General features: G+C 35.0%; 1 protein-coding gene across 4 annotated transcripts in view; it reads right to left on the bottom strand.

Moving 5' to 3' along the window:
* Positions 1-989: 989 nt before the first annotated feature.
* LOC143233546 (uncharacterized) overlaps positions 990-12,353 on the bottom strand; it is a 92,581-nt gene continuing 81,217 nt past the window's right edge. For all 4 annotated transcript variants that reach the window (XM_076469880.1, XM_076469881.1, XM_076469879.1 and 1 more), the window contains 5 exons: positions 10,066-10,104; positions 6,678-6,865; positions 6,057-6,144; positions 4,227-4,367; positions 990-2,770 (listed from right to left, as the gene is read on the bottom strand). In XM_076469880.1, the coding sequence (XP_076325995.1) occupies positions 2,667-2,770; positions 4,227-4,367; positions 6,057-6,144; positions 6,678-6,865; positions 10,066-10,104 (560 nt within the window). In that variant the 3' untranslated portion in view covers positions 990-2,666. The remainder of the gene's footprint in view (positions 2,771-4,226; positions 4,368-6,056; positions 6,145-6,677; positions 6,866-10,065; positions 10,105-12,353) is intronic.

The raw sequence follows: 12,353 nt of genomic DNA, 5'->3' as shown, positions 1-12,353 counted from the left end.
ACCTGCCCCTGTCTTTAGGTCTTCACTGCAAAACAACAGCTGCTTGACAGTTCTAGAAAGTCCAATTCATTACTCGTTATTTTACGAAGATCTAATTGGTAATTTTCTGATATCAACTTTGGTTTGTTTTTCTTTCCTTCGTAACTCCTTTCAACAGAAGTGTTGTCACCTGAATGTGATGGAAACCAGAGCGCTTGTGGACCAGACACATGTAACTTGTTCAGAGTTTCGATTTTTTTTCGATTTTTTGTGATTGTGAGTTCCGTGTTTTTATAGAACAACTTCATAGTCATTATTGACCTCTCAACTTAATGTAACAGTTACAGAACAAAAATCTGTTAACTTATGATACCAACAGATATACTGTTTGAGCAGTGTAATACTTCCTCTAGTTAGAAACAAATCAAAATATCATGGTATCATCACCTAAATTAAGGCCTACCAAACTTCTAGAATAACACAAGGAAAAAATATGTTATAAATAATTAAACGTTAATGAAAATTAGCTTTTGTGCACTCTGAAAGAGTTCATTTGCTTTATAATTTAGCACAAAGCTACACAATGGGCTATCTGAGCTCTGCCCACAACGACTATCGAAACCCGTTTTCTCGCGTTTTAAGTCCGCAGAAATGCCTCTATGTCACTGGGGGGAGGGGGGTATTCTTAAAGGGACTAATACTAAATAATAGACTGTAGTTTCAAAAAGAACCACTTGAAATTCAAAAGAACCAAATTTATGATTATGATAAAGTATTAAAATTAAGAACAAAAAATTCAAAACCCAAACCCATTAAACCCATTTTCATTATTCTGACGTCATACGTTCCAATGTGATCCCTAGTTCATATTCTGTCTTCACGGAATTATTCTTTGGTATAGCAGTGAAACAGTGATTCAGTGTTTCGTTTAACCTGTATATCCATGTTTCTCTACATTTTAATACTTTTAAAACATTAAATAAAACGAAAAAAAAAATCAAAAACTGGAGTTAAGGGGTAAAAATATTTATTCATACCAGTCAGTTCACCATATACTAATAATGAATTACACGATTAAACACGAAGAAACAAATAAACTTATTTACAATCACAAACAAAATCTAGTTTTATAACGCTTTAAAGAAATACAAGCATAGTCCTTGACATTGTGGCAAGGTGCTCGCTTATATTAGTGTGTCACCAAAAAATATGTTGATCCAGAAGAGAGAGTCATGAGTCATTCGCTTGAATGTGAAACGTAGTGTAATAAAAATCAAATTGCATTACAGCCAGTGATGGAAATAACTATGTTAGTAAAACATGACTAATTTAAAACATTTCTAATCCAATAGTAAACATTACCAGCTTACTGAATCTTCAACACAGGCTAAGTAGCTGCTTCAAACGCGACGAAAATGTTACGTTCCGTTGATAAAAAAACAACAATATCTCTGGGTCCTACAGCGAAAAAATATGCTACTGTCCACGTTTTGTGTGGTGGACAACGATTCGGACTCTTTATCAAGTTCTTTCTCAGGACTGACCTTTGTCCACTAAGAGGTCCAACTAAGTTAAAAGTGAAGCTTAACAAAGAGGAGAATGAAAACTCTACTTTTACCTCAAATGTTCACCTTTAACCTTTTCGCGACCCGATATTTTTAGTTTCCAGGAACCATGAAACATCTGATGAATCATTTGTCTGTTTTATTGGAGAAACTCCTTAAGGTCACATATCATTGGAACCAGTGTGAAAATAGTTATCTTATATGGGAACAGTAACAGAGACTGTATCTCCAGCGTACCTCTTTGATAAACGAGGGATTAATGTCCAACCAGTATATCTCGTAAAATTAAGCCGTATTTAAAAGAGCGTGACTCCAGTTAAGGTTGCAGTATTTCCTTTATGAATTTCCTCTTCAATAAACGAAATATGGATTTGTGTATTAGTGTAACAGTGTTATAAAATTAAGATGAAATAGTAGCATGAACGTTATGATGAATCCGTCTCTTTGGTAAATTAAATGTGAAGCAAACTACATTGTACACGGGATGGTTGCGATGACAGATGTGGTTACATGGTTGCGATGACAGATGTGGTTACATGGTTCATTGTACACGCACACAGTGACATCATAGCTATCGCCCTATGACTCTCAATCCTGATGACAACAAAAATACACAGTATCCGAATGTATTGGTGCTCACTGTAACCCCGGCTGCCACAAAAATTCCCCTTCACTACAACTGGGCCTATCTTGAAGCCACTAGTGGGCGCCACTGGGAAGCCACTAAGTTTATACAACTATATACAAACTTCGCAGGGCCCAAAAATGGCTTCCTCCAAATCTGCCATTGTATGTAATCTAAAAGTACTCACTGAGAATCCATGACAAACTAAAACTAAGACATAAGTAAGTACATATAATCGACAACCGCCACCAGCGCTTCCCATGTGATGACAAAAATAAGTAAAAGAAGGCCATATGTATTTAAATTACCCCAAACTGACACGACCATGACAGAAGAGTTCCCAAATCACTAAGGGATCCACAAGACAAGAATTTTGACGTGAATAATCAAGACCAGAAACAGAAATGAGTTTCTGCACTTAGTCAAGTGGACTTGCCTTCAAGACCCAGAAGTTATACGTGAAGGGATGTGAGCCTACAGTGTTCGATTTGGGCAACTCATTCCCACTTTCTCAGATACATCTCTCGGGGGGGTAGGTCCCCTCGAAGACGGCCATAGATTCGGGCATATTCATCTTCAGAAGATCCAAGGCTATCGGAACCTGAAACAGAAAACAGTTGATATTTAATATACAACTTTGGTAAAACAAACAATACAGGGTCGTTTATGACCAGACTTCTACTTCCATGTTTGGTTAGAATATTTGAATATTAGATAATTCAGATGTTGATTAATTTTGGTCAAGAGAAAACTTATAATTATTATAAGAAGTAATGTAAGCTAATGCACAATAATAATAATCATATCCTCTTCTTCTTATCTCTAATTTAGTTTATGTACGTGACTCGAACCCAGAATTCTCTCATAAGTCAACAATGTCCAAACAGTAAAAAAAAAGAAAATCACTCATTTTCGATAAAATATACGAAATGTACTTTATAATAATTAATAGAACGTAAACGTTCTTAATGTTACTTCACGCGCACAAAGTTCTACACCCAAAATTACTCGTGCGGAGTATGCGTTCATGTCACGAGCAGTAACCATCATTGAGCCTCAAGGAAATAAATTCTGGTAAGTGGCTCCGAGATGTATACATATAGGTTAAGAAAAATAAGTGTCCAGGTTTATTCCAAAAGAAACATTATATATGAATAAAGAAATTATATTTATATAAATGGGAAATTTTAAAACAAACCATAATCTAAGTCACTATAACATCTAGCAAAAAAAAAAATCAAACTGTAGTGCAAAAAATTAGAAGCTTCGTGCGTTTTACGTCACACTAATCGACCCGAACAACTCAGTTCAAATCGCCGCTCTGTGAAGCGTTCATTCGCTACTCTGAAGATGAAATATAGTATAATTTTTACTTTTTATGTCATCTTTGTTTAGTATTTAACTTCCTGTTTTTGTATCTTTCTTCTCTTAAATTCCTCTAAAGGAGAGGTTAACAGGCGCGTGCTAATTGTCACGTGTTTTGAAGAACCTCAACTTTACTAGCAACTCACGTGCTCACTGTTTAAAATGGTTGTTTTTTCTTAGGCCTAACAACAAACTTGCCGATACGCTGTCTTGGAAAATTAGTGTTTAAATGTAATTAAAAGTTGGGTGTAAGTTATGCTGAATATTGTTAAATACAATGTTGTTTATTTTTAAAATTAATTATCATTTTCAGAACTAGAGGAACACATTTTTACTGAGATTAAATTCCACTATAAAATATGATGTGACATAAACCTCCAGCCATACAAGACTTTATTATCTTTCTGTCATGAACCAAATATATAGGGTTTAAATATGTCGGCCATGTCGCTCGTATCAGCATTTACGTTTCGTTCAAACATCATGCGATTAAACCTCCGCAAAGGGTTAAATAGGTCACTGAAGAAGGCTGAAACGTTGTTCGCTCCTCTACTACTGCTTTCTCTATCCATACCATCCGTTTTTAAATGTTTAGATTTTTATTTGCTAGTCATCTATATGTGCCTAGATGAGGTTATAGCGTAATAAAACATAAACCGTTACATTACATTTAGCTAAATAAAAATATTCACCTAAGCTGGTGTGGTTAGGTGATCTGTCAAGAGCTCGGAGAAGACTCAAGTAACTAGAACTGTGGGTTTTTTTCATATATTCCGCACCTTTCTTAGAGTAATTTGGTACCCTGGCTCGTAGACCACAGTAGTAGGGGTCGTCTGAAAAATTAAATAACAAATTGTTAATTTTATATTTAAAAAAATAAAATAAAATCACACAACGAAAAACGAAATTGTTTATTACAGTATTACAGAAAGCAAACAATGTGTTGTTACAACTAGTTGTAAATAAGGTGTAATGTGTTGTTACAACTAGTTGTAAATAAGGTGTAATGTGTTGTTACAACTAGTTGTAAATAAGGTGTAATGTGTTGTTACAACTAGTTGTAAATAAGGTGTAATGTGTTGTATTACAACTAGTTGTAAATAAGGTGTAATGTGTTGTTACAACTAGTTGTAAATAAGGTGTAATGTGTTGTTACAACTAGTTGTAAATAAGGTGTAATGTGTTGTATTACAACTAGTTGTAAATAAGGTGTAATGTGTTGTTACAACTAGTTGTAAATAAGGTGTAATGTGTTGTTACAACTAGTTGTAAATAAGGTGTAATGTGTTGTTACAACTAGTTGTAAATAAGGTGTAATGTGTTGTTACAACTAGTTGTAAATAAGGTGTAATGTGTTGTTACAACTAGTTGTAAATAAGGTGTAATGTGTTGTTACAACTAGTTGTAAATAAGGTGTAATGTGTTGTATTACAACTAGTTGTAAATAAGGTGTAATGTGTTGTATTACAACTAGTTGTAAATAAGGTGTAATGTGTTGTATTACAACTAGTTGTAAATAAGGTGTAATGTGTTGTTACAACTAGTTGTAAATAAGGTGTAATGTGTTGTATTTCTCGGAAACGAAGGATCAAATTATACTTCAAACTATCCTTCGGTGGTCGCTTAGCAGCCTTGTTAAGACACTCGACTCGTAATCCGAGAGTTGCGGATTCGAATCTCTGTCACATCAAACATGCTCGCTCTTTCAGTCATGAGGGCGTTACTATGTACAGGCAATTCCACTATTCGTAAGTAAAAGAGTAGCCCAAGAGTTGGCGGTGGGTGGTGATGACTAGCTGCCTTCCCTCTAGTCTTACACTGCTAAATTAGGGATGGCTAGCGCAGATAACCCTGGTGTAGCTTTGCGTGAAATTCATAAACAAAGAAACAAAAAATGTAGCTGAATTAGAGACGGCTAGCGCAGTTAGACCTCGTGTAGCTTTGCGTGAAATTCAAAAACAAACCAAACCAATCGCTTCGCAGGAACTTGAAATGCTTTACCTTTTCACAGTATTTATTTAATTGTAGTCAAGACCCACTTGTCCGAATTAGTTTGACCTCGACAAGTTGTATTTTGTGCCTTTTCAAATGGATAAGCACGTCTCTAAAAACCTGGATTAAGGGTTCCATCTTAATTAGTCTTAAGTTCATAGGTCGCACGCCTTAACCCACCTGGCCACGCCGGGCCATCTTTATTAGTGATGATACGGATATCAGCAGCCTGTGCGAAATAATACCTTTGGGGAAGGGGGGCAATATTAGGCTTAATGATTTAAACCAAAATTAACGTGTAATTAATTACACTTTTAATACAAATCGTGGGTGCTGTGCAGTTACATAACTGCGGATGATGATTCCCACACACACACATAAAAAAAGAAATTATGCCCCCTATACTTTTTCTCTATATTTGTAGTTACGATTCTGGTTGGTTTCGAGTCTCCTTTTTGTTCGGGCTGCGGGGCATACTGGTGCTGTGTATAAAATACAACCTCGTGAAACTTTGAAACGTGGGAACTTACCGTAGATACTGGATTTCCTGTTGCGGCCGTTCTGTGAAATTGACGGCGTCTTGATTTTATTTTCGTTAATATCGCTTTCGTAGTCGGGCTAGTAAAAATCGAACACAAAAAAGAACAATTGGAAACAGGAAACCAGTTTTGAGGAAGTGATACTAAAAATATACCAAAGGTAAATAGGTGCGTGCTAGTCAGACATCAAGCGAGAAATTAGTAATATAGTCACTTACAAGAAACAATAAAGAAATACGCAAGTAACAAAACGCACGTGCTAATTCAGAGAATGTATTTTACGACTTTTCTGATGCGTAAAAGTACATCATAAAACCTGAGATTATTCTATGTTTTTTCTTCGCTTGTGATAATTTAATTACCTATATATCTAACCATGAATTTTAAACTTATTTTACGGGTATGTTTGAAAGTTTTGCTTGAAGATGCGTTGATAAAAATCAAATAACATTACAAAGTGTTTTAAATTTTTCTTGCCTTGAAACTTACTACAGTCATAAAACAACTGTATTATAATATTTTAATATGTCTTTTCGTCTTCTGTTACAATAACGTCACAAGTGTTTCGTTCCATTATTCGGCTATCCGAGCAATGATTGTACCACAACTTACTTTAGGTACTGGAACACGTGGTACGTCACGTGGTGGCAGTTTAGGAGGCTTTTCACGTAAGGCACTGAGGCCACGAGACGAGAAGTTCACGAGATTTGTTGGTATACTGTACGGATTCTCTTCTTGATCCTGAAGACGGCTTCTCTCAAACAGACTCGCCAAGTTGGGAACACTTCGTCTCTTGGACACTAGAAAGAACGTGAGGACATTTAACGTAATTCGAATACGGTAGTTCTGTTCCGTTATAAAATAATAAACGTTTCAGTTCATGTAAGGCCCTGCATGGCCATGTGGTTAAAGAAATCGACTCGTAATCCGTGGGTCGCGGGTTCGAATCCCCGTCACGCCAAACATGCTCGCCCTTTCAGCCGTGGGAGCGTTAGTATGTGACGGTCAATCCCACTCAGTATTCACTGATAAAAGAGTAACTCAAGAATTGGCGGTGATGACTAGCTGCCTTCCCTCTAGTCTTACACTGCTAAATTAGGGACGGCTAGCGCAGATAGTCCTCGTATAGCTTTGCGCAAAATTCAAAAACAAACAGTCCATGTAACTTAGTACAAGTTAATTTAGATCTCGCTGTTTGTCGAGTTACATTTTTTGTTTGTTTATAAGTTGAACACAAAGCTATGTAATGGATTATCTGTGCTATGCTCATTACGGGTATGGTGGGCGTTACATTTCTTATTTATGCTTCGTTTTGAATTTGGCACAAAAACTTTTCACATCATGAATATTATAATTCTTTTTCTATATCTTTAACTTTAAATTAGATTTGTTTATAAACAAATATTCACAAAAATAGTAATGCTCTTAAAAATTGAGAGATTGTATTTCAGACTGAACTACTACTAGATACTGAGAGATTGTATTTCAGACTGAACTACTACTAGATACTGAGAGATTGTATTTCAGGCTGAACTACTACTAGATACTGAGAGATTGTATTTCAGGCTGAACTACTACTAGATACTGAGAGATTGTATTTCAGGCTGAACTACTACTAGATACTGAGAGATTGTATTTCAGGCTGAACTACTACTAGATACTGAGAGATTGTATTTCAGGCTGAACTACTACTAGATACTGAGAGATTGTATTTCAGACTGAGCTACTACTAGATACTGAGAGATTGTATTTCAGACTGAGCTACTACTAAATACTGAGAGATTGTATTTCAGACTGAACTACTACTAGATACTGAGAGATTGTATTTCAGACTGAACTACTACTAGATACTGAGAGATTGTATTTCAGGCTGAACTACTACTAGATACTGAGAGAATGTATTTCAGGCTGAACTACTACCAGATACTGAGAGATTGAATTTCAGGCTGAGCTACTACTAGATACTGAGAGATTGTATTTCAGGCTGAACTACTACTAGATACTGAGAGATTGTATTTCAGGCTGAACTACTACCAGATACTGAGAGATTGAATTTCAGGCTGAGCTACTACCAGATACTGAGAGATTGTATTTCAGACTGAACTACTACTAGATACTGAGAGATTGTATTTCAGACTGAACTACTACTAGATACTGAGAGATTGTATTTCAGGCTGAGCTACTACTAGATACTGAGAGATTGTATTTCAGGCTGAACTACTACCAGATACTGAGAGATTGTATTTCAGGCTGAACTACTACTAGATACTGAGAGATTGTATTTCAGGCTGAACTACTACCAGATACTGAGAGATTGTATTTCAGGCTGAACTACTACCAGATACTGAGAGATTGTATTTCAGGCTGAACTACTACTAGATACTGAGAGATTGTATTTCAGGCTGAGCTACTACCAGATACTGAGAGATTGTATTTCAGGCTGAACTACTACCAGACACTGAGAGATTGTATTTCAGGCTGAACTACCACCAGATACAAGGAAATATCTTATTCACAGTAAAGTTTAATATGAACGACACCTGACAGGCAGTTGGGCCAAATTGACAGGTCAAAGACCACAAGAACTCAGGTCTAACAGTTTTTATCCTAGAATTAGTGAGCAGAATGGGGGAGACTCAGTCATCAGCACCAGTCACCACGAGGATTTTGTCCGATTCTTTAAACCGAATTAAATCGAATGTCACCTTTATAACGAGACCAATACTGAAGTACAGAACGTAGTCAGTAGCAGTTTCTCTCATTTTTATAACTAAAATGCCAAACGTGGTCAGTAACAGTTTCTGTCATTTTTATAACTAAAATGCAAAACGTGGTCAGTAACAGTTTCTGTCATTTTTATAACTAAAATGCAAAACGTGGTCAGTAACAGTTTCTGTCATTTTTATAACTAAAATGCAAAACGTGGTCAGTAACAGTTTCTGTCATTTTTATAACTAAAATGCAAAACGTGATCAGTATCAGTTTCTGTCATTTTTATAACTAAAATACAGAACGTGGTCAGTATCAGTTTCTGTCATTTTTATAACTAAAATGCAAAACGTGGTCAATAACAGTATCTCCTGGCCCTTTGACTCTTCTATTCACAGCTCGGCAAACTAACCGCTAGGAGGCCACATCCGGCTCATTAAATTTAACATACAATAAGCAACTTCCAGCTCAATCCTACGTAACCCTTCAATTAAATTCCGGATTACTGATAACAAATCCCAGCAAGGATATAGTTACAGTACATCATAAAAGTCCACAAATAACTGTTGCCACATTCATAATAATCGAACTTTAAAAATGGTCAGTGGAACGAAAATGGGTGCTGTATTTATAACGGCATTTAAACACATGACTAAATACACACAGCAGGTTTGAAACCTTTAACTGGCTGCAACTGGCTATTGAATGAAAATAGGACAACTCCTCTGCTTCTATACCGAAGACTCTTCAGATCCTCAGAACAGAACCCGAAGAGTTGCTCCCTCTTCGTTCAATACCCAGTTACTACCAAAGTTTTCAAATATTTGTTATACTGCCAAAAGTTATACCAAAATTACGTAACCGAAAACACGTTTTATATGTAAGCAGTTATCCAAAATGTGACGAATATAGACACACGTATTAAATATTTCTTCTTAAGGGTATTTCAGGGTCTTAAGAAAAACAGCATATTTTTATAATCGTTTTTACCTTTTATCAAATTTAAAAACTAGTGTAACCAATTTAAACGTTTGAAAGTTGTCAAAGATTAAATGAAAACTTAATAAAGAAAGTAGAAAACACAATTGTTACTGACAAGTAATTCTGTCATGAAATTCAACGTCTTTCTTAAAACTAAGTTAACTGAAAGAACCAAGTTTCACGAGTTTATGAAAGTTGGTTAGTTGGCTAAAGAACGTAAAAGGCATGGTCAGCATGGCAGAAAATAAAGTGACTGGAAATTGAAGAACCAAGTTAACTGTTTATAGGAAGTCATGCAAACAGGACTCACCTTGTTCGTAAACTGGATTAGGAATCCGTAGTTGCTGTCCTAAAGGGAATTAACAAAATTAGAACTTAACCAATTAAAAAATAAACTTACTAATTATTAGAACTTAACCAATTAAGACATAAACTTACTAATTATTAGAACTCAACGAATTAAAAAATAAACTTACTTATTATAAGAATTGAACCAATTAAGACATAAATTTACTAATTAATAGAACTCAAGTGATTAAAAAATAACGTTAATTATTATTAGAAATTAACCAATTAAAAAATAAACTTACTTAAAATTAGAATTGAACCAATTAATAATTAATTTATTTATTTCTGGTACAAAAAAAAATTGAAGGAAATCGGTAAAGAGTTTCCTTAAGGTTTAGGGCTTACCTTATGCCCATACTGTCATGTGGATAAACATGGGCTAAATGTGTAGTTTGTATTTATTACACAGTTAAAATAGAGTAACAGCTGAGTTATATATATATATCATGTCAGTACTAAAACAGTTGGGTTGTGAAATTAATTTGAAACCAGCTTGGTAAGCATATGAAAGACAAGGGCTGGTTTTAAAGTTTTTTTATTAATAGTTTTAGTTTAGTTTAGAGGATGGAACAGCTCAGATCGACCAATAAAGTCCCAGTAAGTTACGTTACGTGTTGATAAAATGATTTAGTCAACGCTACATTACAGTTATACATATTAGATTTACACCCTTATTATACCCTCTCTGATTTTAACTGTACGAAAAAAAACAACAAACTTTGTGATGTCACTACCGTTTGAACAATTTTCTAATTTCGTAAGGACGTGCATTTAGTACCGTGTCTATCTTTTTAATAATTATTGTATGACACATAATATTCCAGGATATTATTGTTTGTTTGTTTGTAATTAAGCACATAGCTACACAATGACTGTTGTGACTGGTGTAGTGTTAGTTAATGGAAACAGTTTTAGTGTTGACTGGTGTAGTATTACTTAATGGAAACAGTTTTGATGTTGACTAGTGTAGTGTTAGTTAATGGAAACAGTTTTGATGTTGACTGGTGTAGTGTTAGTTAATGGAAACAGTTTTAGTGTTGACTGGTGTAGTGTTAGTTAATGGAAACAGTTTTAGTGTTGACTGGTGTAGTGTTAGTTAATGGAAACAGTTTTGATGTTGACTGGTGTAGTGTTAATGAATGGAAACAGTTTAAATGTTGACTGGTATAGGGTTAGTTAATGGAAACAGTTTTATAGTTGACTGGTAGAGGGTTAGTTAATGGAAACAGTTTTGATGTTGACTGGTGTAGTGTTAATGAATGGAAACAGTTTAAATGTTGACTGGTATAGGGTTAGTTAATGGAAACAGTTTTATAGTTGACTGGTGTAGTGTTAGTTAATGGAAACAGTTTTATAGTTGACTGGTGTAGTGTTAGTTAATGGAAACAGTTTTATAGTTGACTGGTGTAGTGTTAGTTAATGGAAACAGTTTTATAGTTGACTGGTATAGGGTTAGTTAATGGAAACAGTTTTATAGTTGACTGGTAGAGGGTTAGTTAATGGAAACAGTTTTATAGTTGACTGGTAGAGGGTTAGTTAATGGAAACAGTTTAAATGTTGACTGGTAGAGGGTTAGTTAATGGAAGCAGTTTAAATGTTGACTGGTATAGGGTTAGTTAATGGAAACAGTTTAAATGTTGACTGGTAGAGGGTTAGTTAATGGAAACAGTTTTATAGTTGACTGGTAGAGGGTTAGTTAATGGAAACAGTTTTAAAGTTGACTGGTAGAGGGTTAGTTAATGGAAACAGTTTTAAAGTTGACTGGTAGAGGGTTAGTTAATGGAAACAGTTTTAAAGTTGACTGGTAGAGGGTTAGTTAATGGAAACAGTTTTATAGTTGACTGGTGTAGTGTTAGTTAATGGAAACAGTTTTAGTGTTGACTGGTGTAGTGTTACTTAATGGAAACAGTTTTGATGTTGACTGGTGTAGTGTTAGTTAATGGAAACAGTTTAAATGTTGACTGGTATAGGGTTAGTTAATGGAAACAGTTTAAATGTTGACTGGTATAGGGTTAGTTAATGGAAACAGTTTAAATGTTGACTGGTATAGGGTTAGTTAATGGAAACAGTTTTAAATGTTGACTGGTATAGGGTTAGTTAATGGAAACAGTTTTAAAGTTGACTGGTAGAGGGTTAGTTAATGGAAACAGTTTTATAGTTGACTGGTATAGGGTTAGTTAATGGAAACAGTTTTATAGTTGACTGGTATAGGGTTAGTTAATGGAAACAGTTTTATAGTTGACTGGTATA

The sequence above is a fragment of the Tachypleus tridentatus genome, chromosome 12 (assembly GCF_004210375.1).
Source record: "Tachypleus tridentatus isolate NWPU-2018 chromosome 12, ASM421037v1, whole genome shotgun sequence".
In the NCBI taxonomy this organism is placed as follows: Eukaryota; Metazoa; Arthropoda; class Merostomata; order Xiphosura; family Limulidae; genus Tachypleus; species Tachypleus tridentatus.
Note: the sequence above shows the minus strand (reverse complement) of the source record. Positions and strands in the feature narration are given on the sequence as shown.